Source organism: Monodon monoceros, unplaced genomic scaffold (assembly GCF_005190385.1).
Source record: "Monodon monoceros isolate NGI ecotype Baffin Bay Population unplaced genomic scaffold, NGI_Narwhal_1 Super_Scaffold_13, whole genome shotgun sequence".
NCBI classification, from domain to species: domain Eukaryota; kingdom Metazoa; phylum Chordata; class Mammalia; order Artiodactyla; family Monodontidae; genus Monodon; species Monodon monoceros.
Window position 1 is genome coordinate 45,540,803 of NW_021703769.1, and position 24,648 is coordinate 45,565,450.

At 46.0% G+C, this 24,648-nt stretch overlaps 1 protein-coding gene across 1 annotated transcript in view; it reads right to left on the minus strand.

The window, feature by feature from the left end:
• CFAP61 (cilia and flagella associated protein 61) overlaps positions 1–24,648 on the minus strand; it is a 256,888-nt gene that overhangs the window by 32,718 nt on the left and 199,522 nt on the right. Inside the window, exons 23-25 of the mRNA XM_029220311.1 lie at positions 20,680–21,007; positions 19,254–19,345; positions 13,184–13,389 (exon numbers count right to left, since the gene is read on the minus strand). Coding sequence (XP_029076144.1) covers positions 13,184–13,389; positions 19,254–19,345; positions 20,680–21,007 — 626 coding nt within the window. The remainder of the gene's footprint in view (positions 1–13,183; positions 13,390–19,253; positions 19,346–20,679; positions 21,008–24,648) is intronic.

Below are 24,648 nucleotides of genomic sequence, written 5' to 3' on the forward strand. Positions count from 1 at the left end.
AGTGATTCACAATTTTTAAAGCTTATACTCTATTTATAGTTATTATAAAATATTGGCTATATCCCTGGGTTGTACAATATATCCTTGTAGCTTATTTTATACTTAGTAGTTTGTACCTCTTACTCCCCTATCCCTATATTGCTCCCCCTTCCCTCCCCCTACTGGTAAACACTAGTTTGTTTTCTATATCTGTGAGTCTGTTTCTTTTTTGTTATATTCACTAGTTATTTTTTGTTGGTTTTTTTTTTTACATTACACATATAAGTGACATCATAGAGTATTTGTCTTTCTCTGTCTGACTTATTTCACTTAGCACAATGCCCTCCAAGTTCATCCATGTTGTTACAAATGGGGAAAGTTCATTCCTTTTTATGGCTGAGTAGTATTCCATTGTATATATCTGTATTTCACATCTTCTTTATCCATTCATCTGTTGATGGATACTCAGGTTGCTTCCATGTCTTGGTAATTGTAAATAATGCTGCTTTGAACATTGGGGTACATGTATCTTTTTGAATTAGTGGGTTTTTAAAAAATTTATTTATTTGGCTTCTCTGGGTCTTAGTTGCAGCACGTGAGATCTTTAGTTGCAGCATGTGGGATCTTTAGTTGTGGCGAACTCTTAGTTGTAGCATGTGGGATCTAGTTCCCTGACCAGGGATTGAACCCAGGGCTCCTGCACTGGGAGCATGGAATCTTTGCCACTGGACCAGCAGGGAAGTCCCTTGAATTAGTATTTTTGTTTCTTTCAGGTATATAGCCAGGAATGGAACTGCTGGGTCATATGGTGGTTCTATTTTCAGCTTTTTGAGAAACTCCATACTGATTTCCTCTTCATGTTTTTCATGCTTGACATTCACTGAGCTTCTTGGATTTGTGGGTTTATGGTTTACAACAAATTTGGAAAAAAAATTGGTCATAATTTCTTTAGGCTGTTTGAAGTTGCCTCGTAGCTCACTGACACTCTGCTCGTTGCTTTAAATTCTTTTTTTCTCTTTGTGTTTCATTTTGGGTAGTTTCAACTAGTATGTCTTCAAATTCACTAATATTTTCTTCAGCAAGGTCTAATCTTCCATTAATCCCATCCAGTGTATTTTTTCATCTCAGACACTGTAGTTTCCATCTCTAGAAGTTTTATCTGGGTCTTTCATATACCTTCTACATCTCTACTTAATTTTTTGATCATGTGGAATACAGTTATAATAACTGTTTCAATATGCTTGTCTGCTAATTCTAACAACTGTGTCAGTTCTAGATTGGTTTCAATTGACTGATTCTTCTCCTCATTATGGGTTGTATTTTCCTGAGTCTTTGGATGCATGTTCATTTTTCTCACCACTGAGGGGAGACCATAAGTGTATACTCTACCCGCTGATGAATCTTGAGGTTGTCCAGGCTGGCTGGTGGAAATACACACTGTTCCCAGCCCTGTGTGAGTGCCAGGAAATATAACCTCTAGTCCTTTGAGTGATTCTTTCCCAGACTTGGGGGGGTTTCCTCTCCTGCATGCACTGAGCAGGACTAGACTGAATTTTCAAGGGGGACCTCCTGCTGATCCCCACGCTCCTCTCTCTGAGCAGCGACCTCCCTTCCAGTTCCTTGTCCTGAGAACACTAGCTGCCTTGGCCTCTGCAGACTCACAGTTCCAGTCCTCAACTCAGGGAGTCTGCTGGGTTCCTGTCCCTTTGCCACAGCTTGGAAATTCTAAGGCAGCAAGTTGGAGTAATTTCAGGGTTCACCTTATTTCTTTCCAGACTCTCAGAGATCACTGTCCTTCATTGTCTTATGTCCAATATTTATTTTTAAATGTTTTTTTCACATTTTCTAAAGCTTTTTAGTTATTTCAGGTGAGAGGATAAATCTACTCCCCAAACAACTTTTTTTTTAAATGTAATATCTGCTCCTAGGATGTTGGATAAGGGTTTGTCAACCTATAAATAATTACGACAAAGTTCATCTTTATTGATAACAGATGTAAATTCAAATTTCAAGTGTTCTTCTTGACGGTTTTGCATTTTGGGGGGGTGCTGATTTCTGGTCAGATTTGATTAGTTAGTTATGGGAGATATTACAGACTAGTTCATCCAGCTGCATTCCAGACCCCTGGTAGCATGACTTACCCAAAATACCAGGTAGGAAAGGGAAAGACTACATTTTCCAGGCAGTGGAAATGTGGGTTCTACCTGGGACCGAGTCTCTGGTGTAAGTTCTACATGAGACCAAGCATCCTCCAAAGAGACACCCTCATGGAGGACTTGGAAGGTGGGTATGAGTACCATGAGGCGGAGACCGTGCTTCCACTGTTTTTCTTCCTTTGCTAGCAAGCCTGGTCCTGGTAGCGTTTGGTGTTGGCTGCACCAGAATCCCATGGGCAGTGAGAGGCAGGGCTTAGGGGACCCATCCTGCTGGTGTGGACTGTGGCAGAGAAGGTGTGGTTGTGGACTGGCAGTTTCCTGACTCCACCAATTCCTCAATGTGGCAGAGGTTGGCCAGGTCTGTAGAGCTGATTTCTGAATTTTCCCTGGAAGCCAGTTTAAAGCCTGCTCCTCCAGCCCATACAAGGAATCTTTTTTTTTTTTTTTTTTTTACAGTAAGCAGGCCTCTCACTGTTGTGGCCCCTCCCGTTGCGGAGCACAGGCTCCAGATGCGCAGGCTCAGCGGCCATGGCTCACGGGCCCAGCCGCTCCACGGCATGTGGGATCTTCCCGGACCGGGGCACGAACCCGTGTCCCCTGCATCGGCAGGCGGACTCTCAACCACTGCGCCACCAGGGAAGCCCCATTCAAAGAATTTTACAAACCACCTATCACTGGCAGTACATCACGTTCTGTTTGAACTAGCCAGAGAGGATTCTGCTGTCTGCAACTGAACCCTGACGGAGGATTCATCGTTGTGCTTACTCATAATACGGCCGGTAAAGATCCTGTCTGAGGACTTGGAGACAGGTCAGCTCTGCCTTTTCCTGGTTTATGCATGCATGCTTTCCCAGGATTTTCAATCTGTGGTTTCTTTGGAGGAGTCCTTTAAATGATCTTGCCCATGCTGTGGATGTTAGTTTAGCTAAAACCAGATCATTATTTATAGATCCACAAAACCAGACACACAAAAACTGCAGTAATTCCAAGTTCACTAATAAGGTTGACCCCTCTAAGCTGTGACATCCCCCTGTAACACTCGATGTGTTGAGTCCATGTAGAACACACATCTGTCTTTCATCTGGCCCAAGAGGGTGCCAGTATTTGTGCTTCAAATACGAATAAAGCCTGATTGCTCTCCTTTTTTCTTAAAATAAAAATACAAACAGAAGTTCTAATGTTTTCTTCCTCCACATGTGAATCATCCTGGTCATCCCCTGAGGTATTTTGTCAGAGAAGCAAAATTATTCTCATGTTCCAAGCAGGTGCTTTCTCTAAATGATGTCACTGCACAACGGGAAATGTGCTCCTCTGGTCCTGTATGAAGGGAACTGGACTTGGAGGCAGGGGACTCTGATTCTTATGTTCCTGACGCCACCCTCGTGGCTGTGAGCCACGGCCAGCCCTGCCGCTTTCGTTTTCTCATCTCCGAGGTGAGCGTGCTGGACCACAGTTAAGGTCCTTCCTAGCACCTGATCACAAGAGAGGGTCTGTGGACCGTCCACAAGCTTGTTGCAGGTCTTAATTCTGGGAGCCGATAGCAGTGACTCTTCAACTCTTCTCATCTCGTATAGCTCAGTCATCTGAAATAGGTTCTGGGTAGTGGGATTAGGTATGGACTTTGTATTCTACTTAGCTTTTAAAATATTTTTCTAAATTTTATATAACAAACATGTATTGCTTTTGTAATGGAAAATGCTACAGAGTAAAAAAATGTACAAAAGAATCCTCAAAAAGAAACATATAAAGATCCAGGCCTAGAGGGAGGGGGATGAGAGCATCGCGTGCGTGATACTCCACTCTGCCCAGGTGGCTTTGGAGCATCTTTTTGCGTTATTGGGCCATAAAAAATGTAGGCAGGCAGGCCAGTTTCTTCTCACAGTTCAGTAGACTGAAAGATTTCTGAAATGTATTTATGCTGACAATTCCAATAGAACAATTCTGTTGTTTCTTGGAGCTTGGTAAAGAGGTATTTATATTAAAGCAACTTGGTAGCCTTGGAGATAACCATTGGCTCATCAGCTATTATTTTAGACTCATAAATAATACCTCTGACCCACAGGCCGCCAGGTGGAAAGGAGGAAGAAAATCTATACAGGACTTTAGTTCCTGCAGCAAAAGTTTGAAAAGATGCTCAGAGGGCATCTAGTCAGTTCTGAACATACCAGTCAGATCTGCTGAGCCCCAGATCAAGACCTGGGGTCTGACAAGGGCTAGAATGTTAGTAACTGAGTCTGCTGAGGATAACTGGTGAGGAAGTGCGGGCTGGCTGGGGTGGGGTCAGCTGAACTGTACACAAGGAAGCCCCTAGTGTGACTAAGGGCCCCAGGGAGCTCGACTGCCCCGCCCCTTCTCCCACGCTGTCCTTGCTCCCCCTCTGTCCACCCTTGGCATGTGATCTGGGGAGAATCTCCTTTCCAGTTGACCCCACAAAAGCAGGTATAGAGAGATATCACTTCCTCCTTCTCCCCCCACCCCGGGGCTTTCACTGAGCACCCATCTCTGAGCTACCACATCTGCAAGTCAGGGATTCAGAACCAAATGGGCCTGGTGATTAGCATTTTAGGAAATGATTGTCCAGAGATGCTCTGCTCCACACCACTCACTACCACGTCCATGAATGTGACTGGCCTACACCATCACGGCCCAGTAGAACTTTCTGCCATGATGGATGTCATCTATTCTGTGCTATCCAATATGGGAGCCACTAGCCACGTGTGGCTGTTGAGTATGCAGGCCATGGCAAGTGTGACCAAGGAGCTGAGCTTTTAATTTTTTTAAATCCTAATTAAAATTTAAAAGTCACACCTGGCAATTGGCTGTCATATTGGACAGTGCAGATCTAAGGTGTTGGTAACTCTTCACAATGCATGAAACAATTTTCCGAAGCAATTTTTAAAACTATATGATATTAGATTCTAGATGTACTTTATAACTCAAACAGCTCATAATTCCAAATTTTAGATGCTATTCAGAGCCTACGTGGTTGCTTTTGGTGGCAGTGTCTTGAAATGAAATCGCCTTTAAGTGTTGCTTATACAGAAACGTGTGACCCATTCCTTTGCTCTTAGCGCCCTGGGAGGTACAGTCTTCATACATCACTAACTCTGAACAAAGCACCTGATTTCGCACATATTTAATTCTTGATAATGACCTCTCCCCAGGTTTTTTTTTTTCCTCAGAGCATGACTCTGAAAAAAAAAAAGCACGTGAAATTTCATGAGTACCTCCAATAAGATAATTTTTAAAACAGGACATAGCAAGCACATATATAAATGCAATTTTAAAACATTTGCTTACTTGATTTTAAAAGAAGCACCGTATTTCCTTAAATTTGTATTAACTTGGGAGGGAGAAGGAAAACTGTGTAAAAGGCTGAAAGAGTCTGCCTCTCCATGAAGGCTAGTATGGACTTAGAGGGAACGTGAACACTTGAGCTAAAGTAGTGACGAAACTTGGCGTGTGTGTGTGTTACTTTACGTCTGTTAAACACTTCCGCATCATCACCTGCTTCTATCCTGTGATGTGGGCAGTCTGACCGCTGGTGATGTCTCCACTTCAGAAGTGAGGAAGAGGATGCTCAGTGAGATGAAATGTCTCGCCTAAGTTTGCAAGGCTAATAAACAACAGCGCAGAAATTGAACCCATCTCAGTCTAGCGTCCTTTCCACTCTAGGATGGAGAAGTAAGGATTCACTCTTACGCACTGTTGGGTTTTCACACCAAATTACCTTAGGATATATACCACGAGTGTACGGGCAAGCGTGACAGAAACGTGGCTGGTTCGGCAGCTGTGGAGATGGGGGGCTATCTAGAGCTTACGGATGGCCGTGGTGGTTTCGCCATGAAGTGTTTATTTTTATACAGCTAGGTGAAAAGTTTGAAATTTTTCATTAATATTGTAGATGTGGTCCAACAGACACATATGTGAGTTATGTGTCCCACATCACGTGAACTGTCCCGCGTACAGGTCACACTGCAGCACGGTGTCTAGGACGCTGGATCCCTGCGCTGCATGTATGTCCCCCAGGTACTAAGATGTGATTTAAATATCCCTGTTTCCCTTCAGATACTGAAAGCAATCATTTTCTTTTATAGTAGGGAGACTGTCAAGCTCCTCCGTTTCAGGAGATGGTGATGCCTGCTCAGAGGTGGTGACATAAGGACAGGGGCATTCACATGGAACCAGGCGGGTGAAGAAACGTGCATTCCTGTCCCTCATCCTTCACTTTATTTATTTTTTTAAAGTAATTTATTTACTTATTTATTTCTGGCTGCATTGGGTCTTTGTTGCTGTTTAGGCTTTCTCTAGTTGCGGCGAGCAGAGGCTACCGTTCACTGTGGTGCGCAGGCTTCTCATTGCGGTGGCTTCTCTTGTTGCAAAGCACGGGCTCTAGGCATGTGGGCTTCAGTAGTTGTGGCACGCGGGCTCAGTAATTGTGGCTCACAGGCTCTAGAGCGCAGGCTCAGTAGCTGTGGCTCACGGGCTTAGTTGCTCCGTGGCATGTGGGATCTTCCCGGACCAGGGCTTGAACCCGTGTCCCCTGCATTGGCAGGTGGATTCTTAACCACTACGCCACCAGGGAAGCCCCCATCCTTCACTTTAGACTGATGGGAATGGGCACTGCATGTCCTTGATGAGTCTTTACACATTCTCACTAATAAAGGCCTTTAACATTGAAATGAATCTTGGCTGTGAGATGGGATACGCACTTTTCTTTCACTCACTTATGGGCACTGTCCTCAAGGCAAAGATTCTAACACGAATGAGACTGAGGCAGTTGAAATAAGAAAATGTACCTTCCAGATACCTCAAAACCATAAAAATATCTCAATCCAGGCCTTTCTGATAAATGTTGAGATAATATGCCAAACTATAATTTTATGACGAATGAGGCAAATTATTGGGACACATCGGATAAGAGATGAAAAAGCAAAGCTCCAGACTCCAAGCACTGCTCCAGGGTCATTACCTTAACATTCAGCCCTGACCGTGTGCCTGCCTGCATTTGTTTTTCCTGCATGTTATCATCTTGGGATGAATGTCTGAAGGGACACGTTCTGGCCATGACTACAGGACTGCTTAAAACAATCTTGCCCTTCATCCCAGGAAAGGTTAATGCCATACAATGGCACTGTGGGAAGGAAGGAGATGACATATACTAGAAAAAAAGAATCCTAGTCTTTTAGTCGGAGCAATATTACAAATAAAAATGGACATAGGTTGTGTTAAATGGAATTTGGCCCCTTCATTGGTCTATACTTTGAGACCTAAGGTTGACCGTCTCAGTAATGAGGGATGTTCCAAAACATGGGTTCAGCCTCACACGCAACGTGATCGTATGAGAAAACCAGTGGGCAAGGAGATGTCTCTTGGATCAACGAGGCCAGGGAATGACCAGTGAGGAGCCCCAGGTGAAAGTGTGTGAACATGCACAAGGGTGGAGAAATAGAGTTAAATAACAGGGAAGCAAAATGAAGAGGATGGATTTTTAAAAATATTTATCTATTTATTTACTTATTTATTTGGCTGTGCCAGGTCTTAGTCGTGGCACGAGGGATCTTCATTGTGGCATGTGGGATCTTTAGCTGTGGCATGCAGGATCTAGTTCCCCGAACAAGGATCAAAACTGGGCCCCCTGCCTTGGGAGCACGGAGTCTTAACCACTGGACCACCAGGGAAGTCCCAAGAGGATGGATTTTGATTTTAGCAAATCACTTGAAAAAGGATTCTTTATAAGGCTATGAAATGGAATTGGCATTATCTGAAATGAATGATGGACAGGAACACTGATCTAAAGGGTCTCCAGAAAGGCAGGTGGGTGACTCGGTAAGCAGTCAACAGGGAAAGTTGCATCTTGGGAGAACTATTATCCAACAAATTTTAGGTATGCACCAAAAAATTGACAAGTTGGAGTGGGCAGCCATAGTTCAATAAAATTTTGATAAGTCTGGAAAAATGGGCACCTAGTATTTGGTGTGTGATATCCTACCGGGCATAGCACAAGGTCACTGACTACAGGGGAACTGAAAAACACGTTAAGTCATGATTAAATGATTCCAATTGAGTCTAATAAGGGAATCAGGAGGCTGCGCAGGCTGGCAGCGTCCTACTTGGCTTCTCTGAAGACAGAGATAGCGCACGGCAGCTTTCCTGAGGGAGTCACTCCTTGGGCTACGTGGTTCAAAAAGGTAACGGCAGCCTTTTAAAGGGCCTGCTCAAATCCCATTTAGAACACTGTGCACAGCAGCACTTAGCCATTAAAAATAGGCATCCGAGCATTTGGGAAGCATGGAGGGGGACGCAGCGCTCGCAGGAGGAGAGGGCCGGGCGAGGGCAGCCTTTGAGAGCTGAGCATGTTAAGATGTGAGAAGAGGTGATTTAATCAAGGTTTATGAGTATCTGATGGGCTCACACAAAGAAGCCAGGGCAAGACCTATTCACGCCGTGAGGATAAAGGATGCTACAGACTGTTAGTTAAGGCCATGGTGTGGGGGAAGTCGGTAGGCAGGAGCTTTTCTTTGCAGGGTCACCGCTAAGCGGCGTACATGAAGATGAGGCAGAGGTAAGGAAGCAGGGAGGACAGGGGACAGGCCTTGTTAGAGCCCCGTGATGGGGACTTCGCAGGGCCCCGCCTCCACCTCCCCTTCCTCTCCACGCACGGTTCCCATCTCCGACTTCCTGGCACCCCCGTGGAAGCTGCTTCTGCCCCAGTGTCTGAGGGCGAAGCAGCCCAGCAGGTGGAGGGAAGGAGCGGCCCCTTCTAGACATCGTCAGAGGGGGTGGGCGAGAGCTGCAGGGGCTGTGACAGGCGTGTGCACGCGTACGTGGGACACCGCAGGGCACAGGTGCTCTGAGGGGAAGATTGCGGAAAAGTCCATTTTGTAACACATTTGTTATGTGACTTTCAAATGCTGGTTGGTTCAGAAAGGAACAGATAAATTACAGGGACTCCATTCTTTTTCCAAAGTGATAAATCCGTCAACCCATCAATTTATTTCTCTCTCTTTCACACACACTAACAGACACACTCACACACAAAGGCACACACATTCACAGGCACACACATGCACGCACACACACAGTCACCAGTGGTGAATTTATTCTCTCCATCACCAGTGGTTTGCACTGGAGCGCCAAGCGGAAAACAAAGGATGAAACAGAGGTAGAATCCAAGCCAGCCTGGCTCCAGACCCTCAGCGGCACTGCTGTCCTGTGACAGCTGTCGGCCTGGGTATCACAGCGGCTGACTGCTCGGCAGCCACCACGTGTCCCCAAATGGCTCCAAGTGAGCCTGTCCGCAGGCAGCCAGAGACACGGCTGGTGAGGCCTTGGCTGCTACAGCGTCTGCCTGAGTGGCTGCCACAATTCCCACTGGGGCCACCAGCACCTCCTCTGTCCTGGCCCTTGATGGGGTGAGAATAGATCGAGGGAAGTGGAGAGAAAGGATCCAGAGGGTTTCTTTGAACCCGGAGAGGAACTTGACCTTGAGGTCATGTCTGTCTTGCAGAAGACAGAGCGGCTGGTTAACGGTCAGCCCTCCCAGCCTGGAGGAAGGTACCCCCAGACGCAACAGATGGAAACGCGCCCAGATTTGAACAAGAGATGTTACTGGTGCTGCCGAGGTCAGGGAAACAATCGGTAATCATATCTCGGCCAAAATCAGCTAAACCATTCACCCTGCCTGCTTGGAAAGAGCCTTGCCAGTTGGTCTGACAACAGACAGGGCGAGCAGTGCTGGGCCAAGAGTCAGCACGGGCCCTGGCAGCGTTTCGTGGCACTTGAAAAGAACGTGGCCGCAGCTGCTCGTGCACTAACAGGCATCCGGGAGGGACGGACGGGGCCTGGCAGCGCCCTGGGTACCACACTAGAACATGATCAGCCACCATCCCCCTGTCCCCTTTCTTACAGATGTCAGTTGGCACGTCCTAATAGCCAGTGTTGTCCCATTTTGCCATCCCAAATATTCACTCCTAGCAAATCAAATTCACTTTTAAACTTATTACTGTCCTCAGTTAACAGCTGTGCCCAGACCAGTGGTCTCGAGCTCACAAAGTCTGTCTCTTTCAGCATCTCTTCTCAGGAAAAACAAACTGAATTTGGTCAAATGTGAAAATATTTTCTTTTCAGAGAAGACTCTTAATACATAGCTCCCATAAAAATGTTCTTTGACGAACAACTGATTCCCCTCTAACTCAAATATTTTGCATAAGATTGAGAGCCACAATAAAATCCTACCCACAAGCTGAGGAACAAATGAATTCACTTTCTGAATACCTGTATTTTTCTTTATTTTAAATAAATGTTGGAGTCATGTCTACAAAGATCTGAGGAGGGGAAGCCTATGATTAAGGAATTTGATACTTTATCAAAATGTAGTTTATAATGGGAAACATATAGGAAGATATCCTCACACATAAAAGGTTTCAAAAGTTAAGTACTCTTTCTTGGGCTTCCCTGGTGGCGCAGTGGTTGGGAGTCCGCCTGCCGATGCAGGGGACACGGGTTCGTGCCCCGGTCCGGGAAGATCCCACATGCCGCGGAGCAGCTGGGCCCGTGAGCCATGGCTGCTGAGCCTGCGCGTCCGGAGCCTGTGCTCCGCAACGGGAGAGGCCACAACAGTGAGAGGCCCGCGTACAGCAAAAAAAAAAAAAAAAAAAGTTAAGTACTCTTTCTGGGAAAAAATAAAAATCCGTGCATGATAAAAATGCTTAGCAAGCCAGTAATAAAAAGAAACTTCCTTATCCTGACAAAGGGTGTCTACAAAAATATGGATGGCAAACGTCACACACTTAATATTGAACGAATTCCCTTTAAAATTAAGAATGAGGCCAGGGTGTCATCCCTCACTACTTCTATCCCAAATTTTACCACAAATCTTAGCCAGTGAAGTAAGACAGGAAAAAGAAATAAAAGTTACAAAGATTTAAAAAGAAGAAACAAACAAAACCGGCATTATTTGCAGATGATATAATTTTTTTGTGTGGAGAATCTAAAAGAATCTACAGGTAAATTATCTGAATGAATGAGGGAGTTTAGCAAAGTTGCAGAATCCAAAACCATAAAAAAAGCACATTTCTATACACTATATAGAAGCAATCAGTAAGAAAATGATATTTACAACAGCAATAAAAATATAAAGAACTTTGGATCATATCAAACAAAAATTAAGCAAGCCATTGATGGAGAAAATGATAAATCTTTACTGAAAGATATTAAACAGACCCACATAAATCAAGATCTACACAGTTGACCCTTGAACAATTGTGGTTTGAACTGCGTGGGTCCACTTACACACAAATGCTTTTCAATAGTAAATACTATAGTACTACACGATCCATGCTTGGTTGATCGGCCCTTAGTTGAATCCGAGGATGTGGAACCACAGACACAGAGGGCAGAAGGTGAGTTATACTCGGACTTTCGACTTTTGACTATATTGACACTATAGTTCAAGGGTTAACTAGTATGTTATGATACTAAAATTAATATCAAAGATGTCAACTTTATGTAATTGATCTAAGGTTTAATGCATTTCCTATCAAATCCAGTGGGGCTTTTCATGGAGCGTCACAAGGTTACTGTAAAACTATTAGAAGAGCAAAGGGACAAAAATATCCAAGACATCGGGAAAAAGACAGATGATTTTAAAATGAAGAATATCTGTTAATTGACACTATAAAGAAAGTGAAAAGACAAGCCTCAGAATGGAAGAAGACATATGAAGGAAATGTAAAACAACCAAGTTTGTATCCAGAATATACGAACAATTCCTGTGAGTTAGTAAGAGAAGACGACCGCCACCCCCCAAAAAGGGACAAATGCCATAAACAGGCCTTTCCCCAGAAACTACCATGAATGGCCCACAAACAAATGAAAAGGCACTAAACTGCATTAGAAATCAGGAAAGGGGGGCTTCCCTGGTGGCGCAGTGGTTGAGAGTCCGCCTGCCGATGCAGGGGACACAGGTTCGTGCCCCGGTCCGGGAGGAACCCACATGTCGCGGAGCAGCTGGGCCCGTGAGCCATGGCCGCTGAGCCTGCACGTCCGGAGCCTGTGCTCCGCAGCGGGAGAGGCCACAACAGTGAGAGGCCCGCGTACCACACACAAAAAAAGAAATCAGGAAAGGGAGCACTGAAACCCTGGGTAGACACCTTTCCACACCACCAGGGTGGCCAAACGTTCAAGCTGAACAGTGCCAAGACTGCCAGGGCTGCGGAGGGCTCTCACGGCTGGCTGGAGGGAGGGTAACAGACACCACTACCGTGGGGAACATTTGGGCGTCACCTAGTACACCCGAGAGACATTCCTGCACAGGTGTGCCCACGATGCCAATGGCACCAAACTGGAACGATATGAACATCAATCGACAGGAAAATGGACGGATGAGCTGTGACACAGTTATCTTACACACGGAATACCATACAGCAGGGAAAACACACAAACTCCAGCTACACGCATTGCCCTGAGCAGGCTCGCAAACAGGGCCCAAAACGGAGTGCTGACTTGCTCCGTTTGGGGATCTAGAGCCCCCAGTCTAACCAACCTGCTGGAGCAGAATTCCTTCCCAACGTCTTAGGCAAACGGTCGCCCCCTCTGCTTGAGCACGTGCCGTGAGGAGGCGGCTGGGGTCACAGACAGCCTGTCCGTGGTGCTGGAACTCCCCCCAGGACCAGGTACCTCCATCCTGCCCCCAAATCGACCTCTTACGTTTTCTGACCACTGCTCTTAGCAGCCTGTGTCTCAAGAGAGACTTGAATATCATCTGTGGCGTGGAGGCCGTGCACGGATGCGTCTGGGACCCAGGCCTGCACGTGGCCGTGCAGCCACTTGTGGACACACCAAGAGCCTGTGCTCTTCTCCGTGGGCCTCTCCAGTGCTGGTAGGTCTGATACACTTCACTGTTGAGAAGCTCTAGCTTCTTCCAGGGGTTCCCGTGTACTTCCTGGCGCATCACAAAACCCCTCCCTCATTCACAAGACATCCATGGCTTGTGTCTGCATTCCCCCCACCCCATAATCCCCGGGAAAGGGCAACGCCCAGCTCACCTGTAGAGGTCTGGGACCAGCCCGTCCTTGTATCGAGCGCACAGGTTGTTGAGGACTTGCTCGTGCTGGCCGAACAGGCGGATGTAGTTGGAGGCAGGGAAAGGCACTTTGGAAAGGCACGTGATGGTTTCCACCATCTTGTACTTGTTGGTGTGGATTCGGAAGTAAGTCCCGTTCTTCACGTTACCTGTTACTATTTCTGAACCCTGGCGGAGGAGTGCATCAGAAAAACAACGTTAGAAACATTTCTGGACTTTGGGAACTTTATCATAGCAATTTATTTTTCAAATATAACGGACGGATTAGAGCTTATCGCCTGTTGCAAATCACAGTAGTAGATACTGACCAAACTCGACTGAAGATAAGTGCGTGTCAGAAACCATGTGTTTGAATTTGATGACTGAAAGTTCCTCAGGGTATTTGACACTGTGATTATATCGCTCCACGTTTCTAAATTAGTTGCTAGGTTACGGTCAATTCTCCGTTATTCAATACCTGGCACAGCCAGTAGGTGGAACTGGGTCTATTCCCTCCTGCGCGGTGTCATAAGACTGTTAACTTTAATTTTTTCACAGTACCATTTTGAGAAAAACCTCCTAGTCAAAGGTGCGCAAAAGGAATTTCAGTTTTTAAAGTTCTACTCGAACAAAGGAAAGAAGGAAAAAGGTGAATCCCTGACAGCTGGGTTTGCAGAGGTTCACCTGTTTGGTAGGGTCTGTTCCTGGGAAGAAGGTTCAAGTTCACGGAAAATATATATACCGTTCTGTGGGCTACTTGTTAGTTTGTAAATTGTGAAAGGTGTAGATTCATGGCTTTATGTCCCCTAGAAACTGGCTAAACCACCATGTGAACCCAGATGACAAGGAAAGATGCCCCTCTACCCCAGTCATGACCACTTTTTCTATTTCAGCCCCCGATGGCCACTGACTGACCAGCCAGAGACACGCTTCTCACCGGCTCCAGCAACAAACAGAACCTCCGTGGACAAACCTGGGTTTGGCTGGTGGTGGCTGAACCCACAGACTTTGCCTCTGGACTCTGAACTCAGTACACAGTAGCACTCAGTAAATCTCTCCTGAGTGCATATAGATTTAAGCTTTTGTTCTGAACTTGAATGTGGCATTTAGAAATCCAGGGCAAGTTGAACTGCACTGATCCCAAACATTTACCGAGTCCTGGACATCCCCTGGGGACTTTATCTAAACAAGGACACACGGATTAACTGGATTTTTAAGTAAATTGAAGCAACTGGTGGGTGTTTGTGTATCACATGACTAAGCCCTGAGGAGGAACCAGCCAACTATAAAGGCACAAGGTGAGAAATACAGGAGGGATGCCAGGTAAGTCCTGGGCCAGCCCCAAGGATATGCACGAGATTGGGGGACAGAACAAACACAGCTTAGGATGGGGGTGGGGGACAGCGCCCCAGGGAGGTGCACGAGGTCCAGCATCATAGAGATGGGTGGATACAGAGAGGAAATCTACCTCCATAGCAAAGTGTTTAAAAAAACACCGAGTAAAGTATTATCTAACGCAACAATGGTATATGCACACATCTGGATGCAATGCATCCAATAGAAATTATTGGTGAGTTATTTCATAACAGGAAAATATGTTCCCAGTACATTTTATACTATAGAAGTATAGTATAAAAATGTATAATGTTTTATAATTTGTAGAGAATCATTCTATTTTCATAAAAATAAGCGGTATCATTTATTTGTTTTTGTGTCAACATTTTAACAAAATGTTAATGGAAGGGGCTAAGACTAAAGCTGCTGGTGCCAAACTCAAATGGTTTTTAAAGTCTTGTATTTATTCTTAGAGATGCTCGCAACGGGCGCGTTCATCACTTTCATAGCTCTGTGTGTACTTAATTCAGAAATAGCGTTTGCTATGATGAGCCACCAAGTAAAGTTGACCCTGGGGAGGCCTCTTCGCAGTCAGGGGTGCCTTGGTGAAGTTGAATGAGTGTCTGGGGGAGGGGCTGCTCCCTGGCCTTGCTGGTAGGGCGGCTGGGGGTCCGGGAAAGGGGGCACTGGCCACAGCTCTGGCATACTTTTAGCACCAGGTTTCCCTGGCCTCAGTGGACAGCAGATCCCACAAGGTCGTGGACTCTCCTCTTCCTCTTTGAAATTTCTTTATGCTGAGTGATTAAGGAAGGGAACTCAGGCATCAGAGGGGTACATCTCGGGATCCACCCACGTGGCTGACAATATTTTTGACTTGGCAAAGAGTTTCACTGAATATCCCACCCTCTGCTCACAAGCACTTGTATTTGCGGGCTGATTCAGTGGATTCTGAGCACCTCAACTCGAGGGCCACAGTGACTCCATGGCTGGTGTCTCAGCATCACACGCCCTGTTCTACAAGGGCTGTGTCGTCAGCATCGTTTCCAGTGATGTGTCATCGTGGGTCTGTTTATTTGGTGGAGGGGAGTTGGCCTTACTTTTTAATTTAAAGGTTGAATTTAAAGGCACACGGAGGAAAGAAATGCCCAGTGGTGCAAAGACAGCACATCTTGACTCTGGAAGTGACCGTGACCATCGTTAATGAGATCTGGCACTGCGATCACATAACCAGGGGGCCGTCCTAGGCATGCGGCATCAAAATAGTTTGCATTGACATGAAAGGCAAGTCGCCTACAGATGGGTTTCTCAGACACAAGTTACCCCTGTGGGGCTGGGCAGACTTATCTAAATTTCTGAGGTCATTCCTAGTCACTGTTGCTGACAGATGGGAAAATCCAGTGAAGTCCAGGACCCTTTCTGCTTATCCTTCCAGAAAATCACTCCACTACACAAGGACTTAAGGCAGCTTCCAGCCCTGCCACCCGGTGAGGGATTCTGGGCTAACGACGATGATGATTTCATACACTTTCCAATTCTGTGGGATGTGGCTAGTTTCTTCCTTTAAGTATATGAATAAATTGTTAGGAGATTTGGGTGTTGAGTTTAAAATTTTGACAGAGTAACGGGTTCTGATGTGTTGTTTTTTTTGTCTCTTCCTTTTTTCCTGAATATAATTATCCTTTTGAGCTCCTTTATGATTTTGACAAAGATTGGAATATGGCTCTGGAATTCATGCCAAACGAAAGACCCAGGGGTAATCAGACTCGGCATGCAAGAAACCAGGTTCCCAGCTCCCACGATGAATACACAATTTTAAATTTAATGGTACCCAGGCAGAGTTTGTTGTGACAAATTTGTTTATTCCGTGGAGTATAAGCCAACAAAGCATGTGGACTGGAATCTGCGGATCAGTTCATTATGTAGACGACTTGGGGTCCCCTGTCTTCCTTTTGTCGGGTTACCTCATGAATTACTAAAGCATCTCCTTACTTACATATCCCGATGCATGAGTGCTACAAGAGTCTGATGAGATTCATCTGTACTACATTTGCTGTGAGAACAGTAATTTAGTTTCTCTAGTGAAATACTGCCCCGTGGGCTCCATTCTCGATCCACTGTGGCCATATTTAGGCGACTGCCTGACCATTCTGGCAACAAATTTACTTAATCAAATTAATTCCAAATCCAAAAGATTGCCCTGGAACCATCCTACATTTTTTTTCTTGGTGAATAAAATGGGGGAAAAAAATCTGTTTAGGTCTTCTGTACTAATTAAAAAGGAGGCCCACCTGGCAAAATGGTTAATTACAGTCAGGGTTCCTGCTCAAATACTGTCACAGCACCAGCCAAAGAAGCTAGTCAAGTTCCATTCTTATGAAAACCCTCATTATCTAAAACTCCCTTTCGCTCCTCCTCTGACTTTATTCAGAGAGAGAACCAGTGGTTGATAAATAAATGACACTGCATGTCAGAAATCACACACTGTCCTTGAAGAATCTGGTTCGGTGTGAAACCAAGTCCAGTATTTCCTAGCTTTTGAACCCATTCCCACCGTGTACTGTCCGAATTCCTAACCCACAGAATCTGTGAGCGGAATCCAATGGCTGCTTCATGTCCCTAAGTTTTGTTACACAGCAGTACAGACTGGAGCACCATTCGCTACGGTCCTTTCTTTACTTGTAAGAACATTTTGCATCAGACTGTGGATACAGGACACACCTGAAAGAATCTGGGAAAGGCCCAAGGGAAATAAGTTTTAAACACACAGCATCCATCCTTTCCTTAGAAGAACCAGGTTTCATTATTTTTCTGGAACTATAATTAACAACATCTACCACTGACGGGTCACCTGTTTTATTCCTTGAAGGCAGTGTTACTTTATATGGGATCCCTAATAACCCCAGAAATGCAGAGGAGCTGATAACTCGTCCAAAGTCCATGGGAAGTCGACGGAAGAGCTGGGATTCTGACTTCCCGAAGAGAGGGGGTGAGGGGCCAGGAGCCTGCGACATCCGGAGTCTGCTCCACCTTATGGAATTTTCCAGCAGCTTCTACTACATCTCATTGGCCAGGACCTGCCACATGGCTGACCTCATTCTCAAGGAAATCTGGGAGATGTGCTTATTTTAACTTAGTCAGATCATTAACCCTCAAAAAAATTCAGGATGAGAAAATGGGAGTGGAAGCAGGCAACCTCCAGTGTCTTCCTCACTGACGAAAAAGCAAACATGAAGCACCAGAAAGGAAACCCCAGTTGACAACAAACACCAGCTGGGACCAACTGTCCGATAATCTTACCTGAGAAGCTCACCGACCGAGCAACCATGTCGTGCCCTTTCCAGTTACCTTGAACACAGGGAACGCCCCTCCCAACCCCCAAGCACACAGAGCTTCAGCTTCACCTCGCTGGCCCTTCCTGTGTCGTCCAGGAAGGGCAGGAGAACAGGGGGGCCTGGACAGACATCCCAGACCCCAAGCAGTTTACTATTGCCACAGAGGTGGTTATTTTAATTATCTATGGATTCATCACAGGCTACCTCAAAACTTAGTGGCTTAATGTCCTTCAGGAGGTGGATGGATAAACTGTGGTCCATCCAGACAGTGGAATACTATTCAGGGCTAAAAAGAAATGGGTTATTTTCTTTTAACGCCATGAAAAGACATGGAGGGAACTGAAATGCAAATTATTAAGTGAAGGAGCCAATCTGAAAAGGCCACATGCTGTATGATTCCAACTCTATGACATTCTGGAAAAGGCAAAAGTATGGAGACAGTAAAAAGATCAGTGGTTACCAGGAGTTGCAGGGGAGGGAGGGAGGGATGAAGAGGTGGAGCAGAGGGATTTTTAGGGCAGTGACACTACTCTGAATGATACCGTAATGGTGGGTACATGTCATTACACATTCGTCCAAACCCATAGAATGTACAACACCAAGAGTGGACCGTAATGTAAACTGTGGGCTTTAGGGGGTAATGATGCATCAATGTAGGTTCATCAATTGTAAAAAATGTACCGCCCTGGTGGGGATGTTGACAATGGGGGAGGCTGTGCATGAATGGGGGCAGGGGGTATATGGGAAATCTCTGTACTTTCCTCTCACTTTTGATGTGAACCTAAAACTTCTCTAAAAAATAAATGGCTTAAAATGACAATACATTTTTATAACCTCGGTCTTTGGGAGTCAGAAATTGGGAATAGCTTATCTGGGGGATTCTGGCTCATGGTCTCCTGTACGTTTTAGTCAAGATGTTGGCCAGGGCTGCATCATCGGAAGGCTGGACTAGGGCTGGAGGACCACTTCCACAGTGGCTCCATCACACGACTGGCTGGCGCAGAAATCCTCAATCCCTCTCCACGTGAGCCTCCCGAAGGGCCACCTGGGTGACCTTACAATATGGCAGCAGTGACCCAGGAGGGTGCAAGTTGGAAGCTGTATTACCTTTCAGGACCTGGCCTTGGAAGTCACACACTGTCATTTCCACAATATTCTGCTGGCCACACAGGTCAGCCCTAGTCAGTGTGGGAGGGGACCATACAAGGACATGAATACCAAGGGGTGGGAGTCAGTGGGGGCCGTTTTGGGGGCCAAACTGCCACATGGCTTTCTGATGCATGAACCAATGCATTACACTAAAGACTGAATTAAGAATTTCACCCCTACCCCCATAAACAAAGTGTTATATTTGAAAGTAAAATGAAATTCAGGAATAATACTTACAAAATCAGACTGGGCCATTTGTACCTCCAATGGGGTTGGGATGGCAGGCTTGGCGATATGCAGATAATGGTACGACCCAGGGAGGATGCCTCCTGGTGGAAATGGCAAGTTTTCCACATTTTAATTCAGTCGGGTAACAACTGGGTAACAGGGCTTACATCTGTACCACAGGACAACCAGAGATGCCTGCCATGGTGTATACTACTCAAACTTCCCCACTCAAGTACCTCTATTAGCAAGGAACACCCTGCGGTTTATTTTATTTAATAAAATCAAAATGAATGTGCCGTTATAACCCATAATATAGCCACCAATGTTCCAAGATGTGCCAAGCTGATCCCGTGCATCCTGATTTCCCATAACTTGTGGCATTCTCATCTCTGCCTGCTAAAGCCAGCCAAGACTTTGGTCTACAAATGTTGCCGTGGTGTTCCCATTCTCCATCCTCCTCCACTATGTAACCAAAATACTAAGTAAATGTTATAAGGAAAATCAACAAAGTTCTTGTTCAATGCTTTAGAAAACTCATATTATGAAACTGTTACTATTTCTAGCTTGCCCTAGAAGCCCGAGCCTGGTCTAGCTCTGATCAGCCTCTGACACCCATGCCTTGTCTTCCTTTCCCACATCCACCACCTTTCTTAAGGTCTCATCCAGAGTGAGAAGGAGATCACGACCTCTCGGAGGCCATTTAGTTGGGCAGATAAACACAAGGACTGCAATACAGGGCTTTTGTCTCTTTAGCCTGATGTTTTGTTTACTGGATTAGGGTTCACAGACCCCCTAGGGGTCCATGGATGACTATGGGGGTTGGTCCATCAACCTTCTGGAAGTAAACATACAGTTTTGTAAACATGTGTATTTTTCTGGTAGAAGATCCACAACATTCAAAGATACTGTTTTCAAGGGTAACTCCCACCTCCCAAATATAAGAAAGTTCTGTGTCACTCATATGATGATCTCCTTAGGGGTCAATAAAGCTGAGGGGATAAAACTGGACCGTTTTACAGCTGCTAATGGTCTAGCTTATCCATCCAGACAGCAGACCAAAGCCTGGGAGGCTTGGAAGTTCTCCTTACCTCTCAACTTATATTGAGAACGAAAGTTTGGTAAGATGTCAGGGCATCGAACCATACACCAGTCGTGAGGGACCTCTGGGCAAGTTACTCATGATCCCCTAGTCTCAGTTTCCTTATATGAAAAGTGAGCAACACATTCTGATGTGAAAAATTTTATCACATCAGTTCTGATGTGATAAAATCAAGTCCATAATAAATAAACATAAAAGAGAGCCCTCCCGTGTCTCTGTGCAAACCCACTGAGGGACACAGGTGCCTCCTCAGCAAACCTACAGGAAACGGAGGGCTGGCTGGTCCAGATCCAACCAGTGGCTCCATCACAGGGATGAAGGTGGCCCACTACATACCTTTGATCTTGGCTCCCCTGTACATGGGGATGAGGCGGTCAAGGTCAGCCGGCGGCTCAGTCACAGGCTCGAGGGTCGGGTCAAAGAGGTTGAGCATCACGGCTGCCAGCTGGAAGCCAATTTCCTTGGAATTGAAGTTGCTGTGAGTCCACTCATTCGAGTAATACCTGTTGGAGAACTTGGTGAGGGAGCCGGCAGCTCTGATAGCTATGTCATTGGTGTGGAAGTTGGTGTCTATCACAAGGCGGCCGTCGTAGACAAGGCACGCGTCGTTGAAGGCTCTGAATGTTTCGTAATCCACGTTCTTCTCACAGAAGCTGAAGAACATCTACAAAGTGAACAATCACATTATTTCTAGTTATCACTCTTCACTGTACCTTCCCAACAGGGTGAAGAGTCTCTATTTTGTTACTTGGGGCACACAAGAAAACCTAAATCTACAAACAGTATGTCATAATGGTGTGTGTATCTTTGGTACACAGAAGAAATTAAGATCATTCAATGTCACTCTTCTTTTTTTTAATTGCTCAATCTAGGCATCCAGGGGCGAGGGTGCCCCATGGTGGAATATCTCCCACAAGAGCACGTTCTTCCCTGTAAGGAGGTTTACATTCATAAACACCACTTTCCTCTCATTCTCAGACATTTCGAATCGCTCCTTCTCAGCCTCCTACCATTTTCCTCTCCTGTGTCTGACACTTAGGTCTCTCCAGGTTGCTTCCTGGGGTCACTTCGTCCAGGTTTGAGTCTTCAGGCTGCCCCATTCCTGCCCCTTTAAACCCAGAAAGCCTGTCTCTCCCTGCAGGACGCCCCAGAGAGGATGCAAGCCCCGTCCGCCTTGGTACCGCCCAGGTTTGGGCTCCTGCCTGGTTACTTCCTGCCCTGGGATGGCAGATACTGATTCAGTGAAGATTTACAAGGTACCTGCAGGCCCCTCCCTTCTCTGCCCAAATTTTAATGCGCTCTCGTACCTATCTGGAGATCATTTTCCATATTGATGTTAAGTCATTAAAGCAGTCCAAGTTAGCTGTTTTTAAGTCTTCAGTTGTCACTGAAGTAGCTAAGGTGAATCATTTTTATCTTTACCTAAACACAGTTTGCCACCTTATTAAAAGCACGGTAAGAAATGGACATATGACCTGGGTCCTCATCATACTGGTGGATACCACACTCCCTGCTTCCTTCACACGCCAGCTCTACCCACCTCACTTGCCCCATTATGTACAGAAATCAGCTGTCCTGAGCCAGAGGTAAGCCCCTTCCATGCCCTTCCCTGCACCTAGGAATGGCGCGCCAGTGAGGAATGAGCCACAACTGAGCCTGCAGTAGCCACTAGTCATGGGTGACTATATACTTTTAAATCTAAATTAATTACAATTAAACAAAATTTAAAATCCAGACCCTCAGTTGTGGCGGCCTATTTCAAATGCCCCAAAGCTACAGGTGGCGGTGGCTGCCATGTTAGACTGCACAGACATGGACCATTTCCACCATCGCAGACAGTTCTATTGGACAGCACTGGACTCAGATCCACCATCCCTATGACGTCCTTTCTTCTCCCTCAGGGAACCGGCAGGGCCTTTGCCCTTTTCCCTGTCTCTGTTCACTCAGATGTCTAATCCTATCCCAATTACCCCCATCCAGGCAGCTTCTTTCCTTCAAACCTCTTTAAAATTTTTTCTGTTTTATAACCTTGCTCAGTGACCACAGGAAAATATATTTCTCTGAGTCCCTGACTCTGAAACTTTCTGTCTCTCTACTCCTCTTTTCTTTTCCTCCTCTACTCCTTTCCCATCTCTATAGAAACAGACTTCCCACTCACAGAAAAACAGGAAAGATGTTTGATTTGAATTGAAATTATGCATGAAAAAACAGGACCGTTAATGCCCAGCAGCTCCCTTCAGCATCCCCGCAAAGTTCTTCTACCTACCCAGTTTTTCTCCTACTGAAAACGACTCTTTTATTACGGGGCACATACATATACTAGCCCTTGTTTTACTGCGTTTTAAAGACTATCAGTACCTCTATCATATTATTTTATATGGTTTTGGCGTAGGCATTGACGCTACGGTTACATTTGGGACATAGGGGTTTGTGGAATAGAGTGAACGCCGGATCAGCAAATCCAACACTGTCCGTGGGAGCACGTGTTCTGAGTTACAGACCTCTCAGACCTCTCAAACACAACTCACGTGCTCCTGTAATGCCAACTGAATAGTACCTAGTGGATGAAAATATGAAGTAGGAACATTGGCTTTAAATGCTTCTACAAATAATGACCTAAGGGTCTACCTTAAGGAACTAGAAAAAGAAAGCCAAAGTAGACCCAAAGCAAGCAGAAAAAAGAACATAATTGTTAAGAGTGGAAATCAATGAGAGAGAAAACTGACAGACGACGGAGATAATTAACAAACTCAAAAGCCGTTTCTCTGGGGGGAAAAGAAATCAATAAAATTGACAAATGTCTAGCTAGACAGAGAACTTCAGAGAGGTCCTCATCTCTCCTTAGCTGCTGGTGGGCGCTGGCCATCCCTGCCGCTCCAGGACCTGTGGCTGCCATCACTCCATCTCTGCCTCCGTCAGCATGGGGCCTTCTTCCTCATGGGCCTCCTCTCTGTCATCAAGTCTCTCTCTCCATGTAAGGGCACCAATCATTAGAGTTAGAACCCACCCCAAACCAGGATGACCTTCTCTGTACTTGACTACAACTGCAAAGATCCTATTTCCAAATAAGGTCACATCCACAGGTACTGGTTCTTAGGACCGTATCTCTCTGGGGGCACATAATTCAGCCCACGACACCATGACCACATGGCCACAGTGAAGATCGTGAATATATTCGTGCCCATCAAAAGTCTCCTAATTCCCTGGCAGAGATGCCACCCAAAGCTGACGATCAGGAGGGATAAATACCCTGATCGTTCCCTTCTTCCAGTTTCTAATCTCCTGCCAGGTTGGCCAACCTACTGTTGGCCAAACACAGATGAGAGTCAGGGGAAACGGGCTGGGAGGGTCCTCTGTAGAGGCCCCTCGTCATGGTGCAGAGCAGAGCAGGGGAAGCCGGAGACAGGACCTGAGGACAGCAGGCCAATGTCCGACTCATCCATTTAGGGTGAAGTTTGGGCAGGAAGATGTGTTGGATCAAGGCAGTTGAGAGTATCTGCAAGATGTCCTTGCCATGATTCCAATTCTGACCTGGACAGGAGACTGAAGGCCAGCAGGGGCTGCTACAGAATCTGTATTCAGTTGGATATTGGGGGAGGTTTTCGTGCACCCATGCGCCCTAAGCAGGGTATATGTTCACCCCCAGAGTTGCCCAGGATAACCTGGGCATACATCTTCCACGATCATCATTTTGGGAGGAAACTTTTGGTGAAAAGATGTTGATTTTCCCTATCTTATACAGGTATTGTGACATACATGTGTAGATGGTGTCACTTTTATGTTAAAATAAAATGAACTTTTTCTGTCTTTTTCACTGCTATATCCCTCACACTTAGGACTAAGCCTGAGACCTAGTAGGTGTCCAATAAATGTTTGTGGAGTGAAGGAGTAAATGAAGGTACTGAGAGCAGAATGTGAAATCCCCCTGGGTTATCAGAATGAAATGACAGGTGGCAGGGAAACCCCCTCTGTGCAGGTGGTCTGCCTTGAGCTCCAGTCCAGACTCCGGGGGGATGAAGGTGGCCCATAGGGGCCCTTGGGTGAGAAGCCCTGACTTAGGCTGACCCAGCCCTACTGCCAGGTGAGGGGCTGCTATGAGCCCCCACGGGGGTCCCCAGCCGGCTTGCCCACTAGATGCTGCTGGCATCCTTTATCCCAACCGCCAGCACAGCCCTTGACCCCCATAGCTCCAGCACTCACTCGGACCGCAGCCCCCTCTCTCTGAGGGATCTCCTGCTTCTCCATCACATCAACTGGCCCCTTTCCCCTCTTCCTCCCTCCTGGCTTCTGCTCATCTCCTGAACA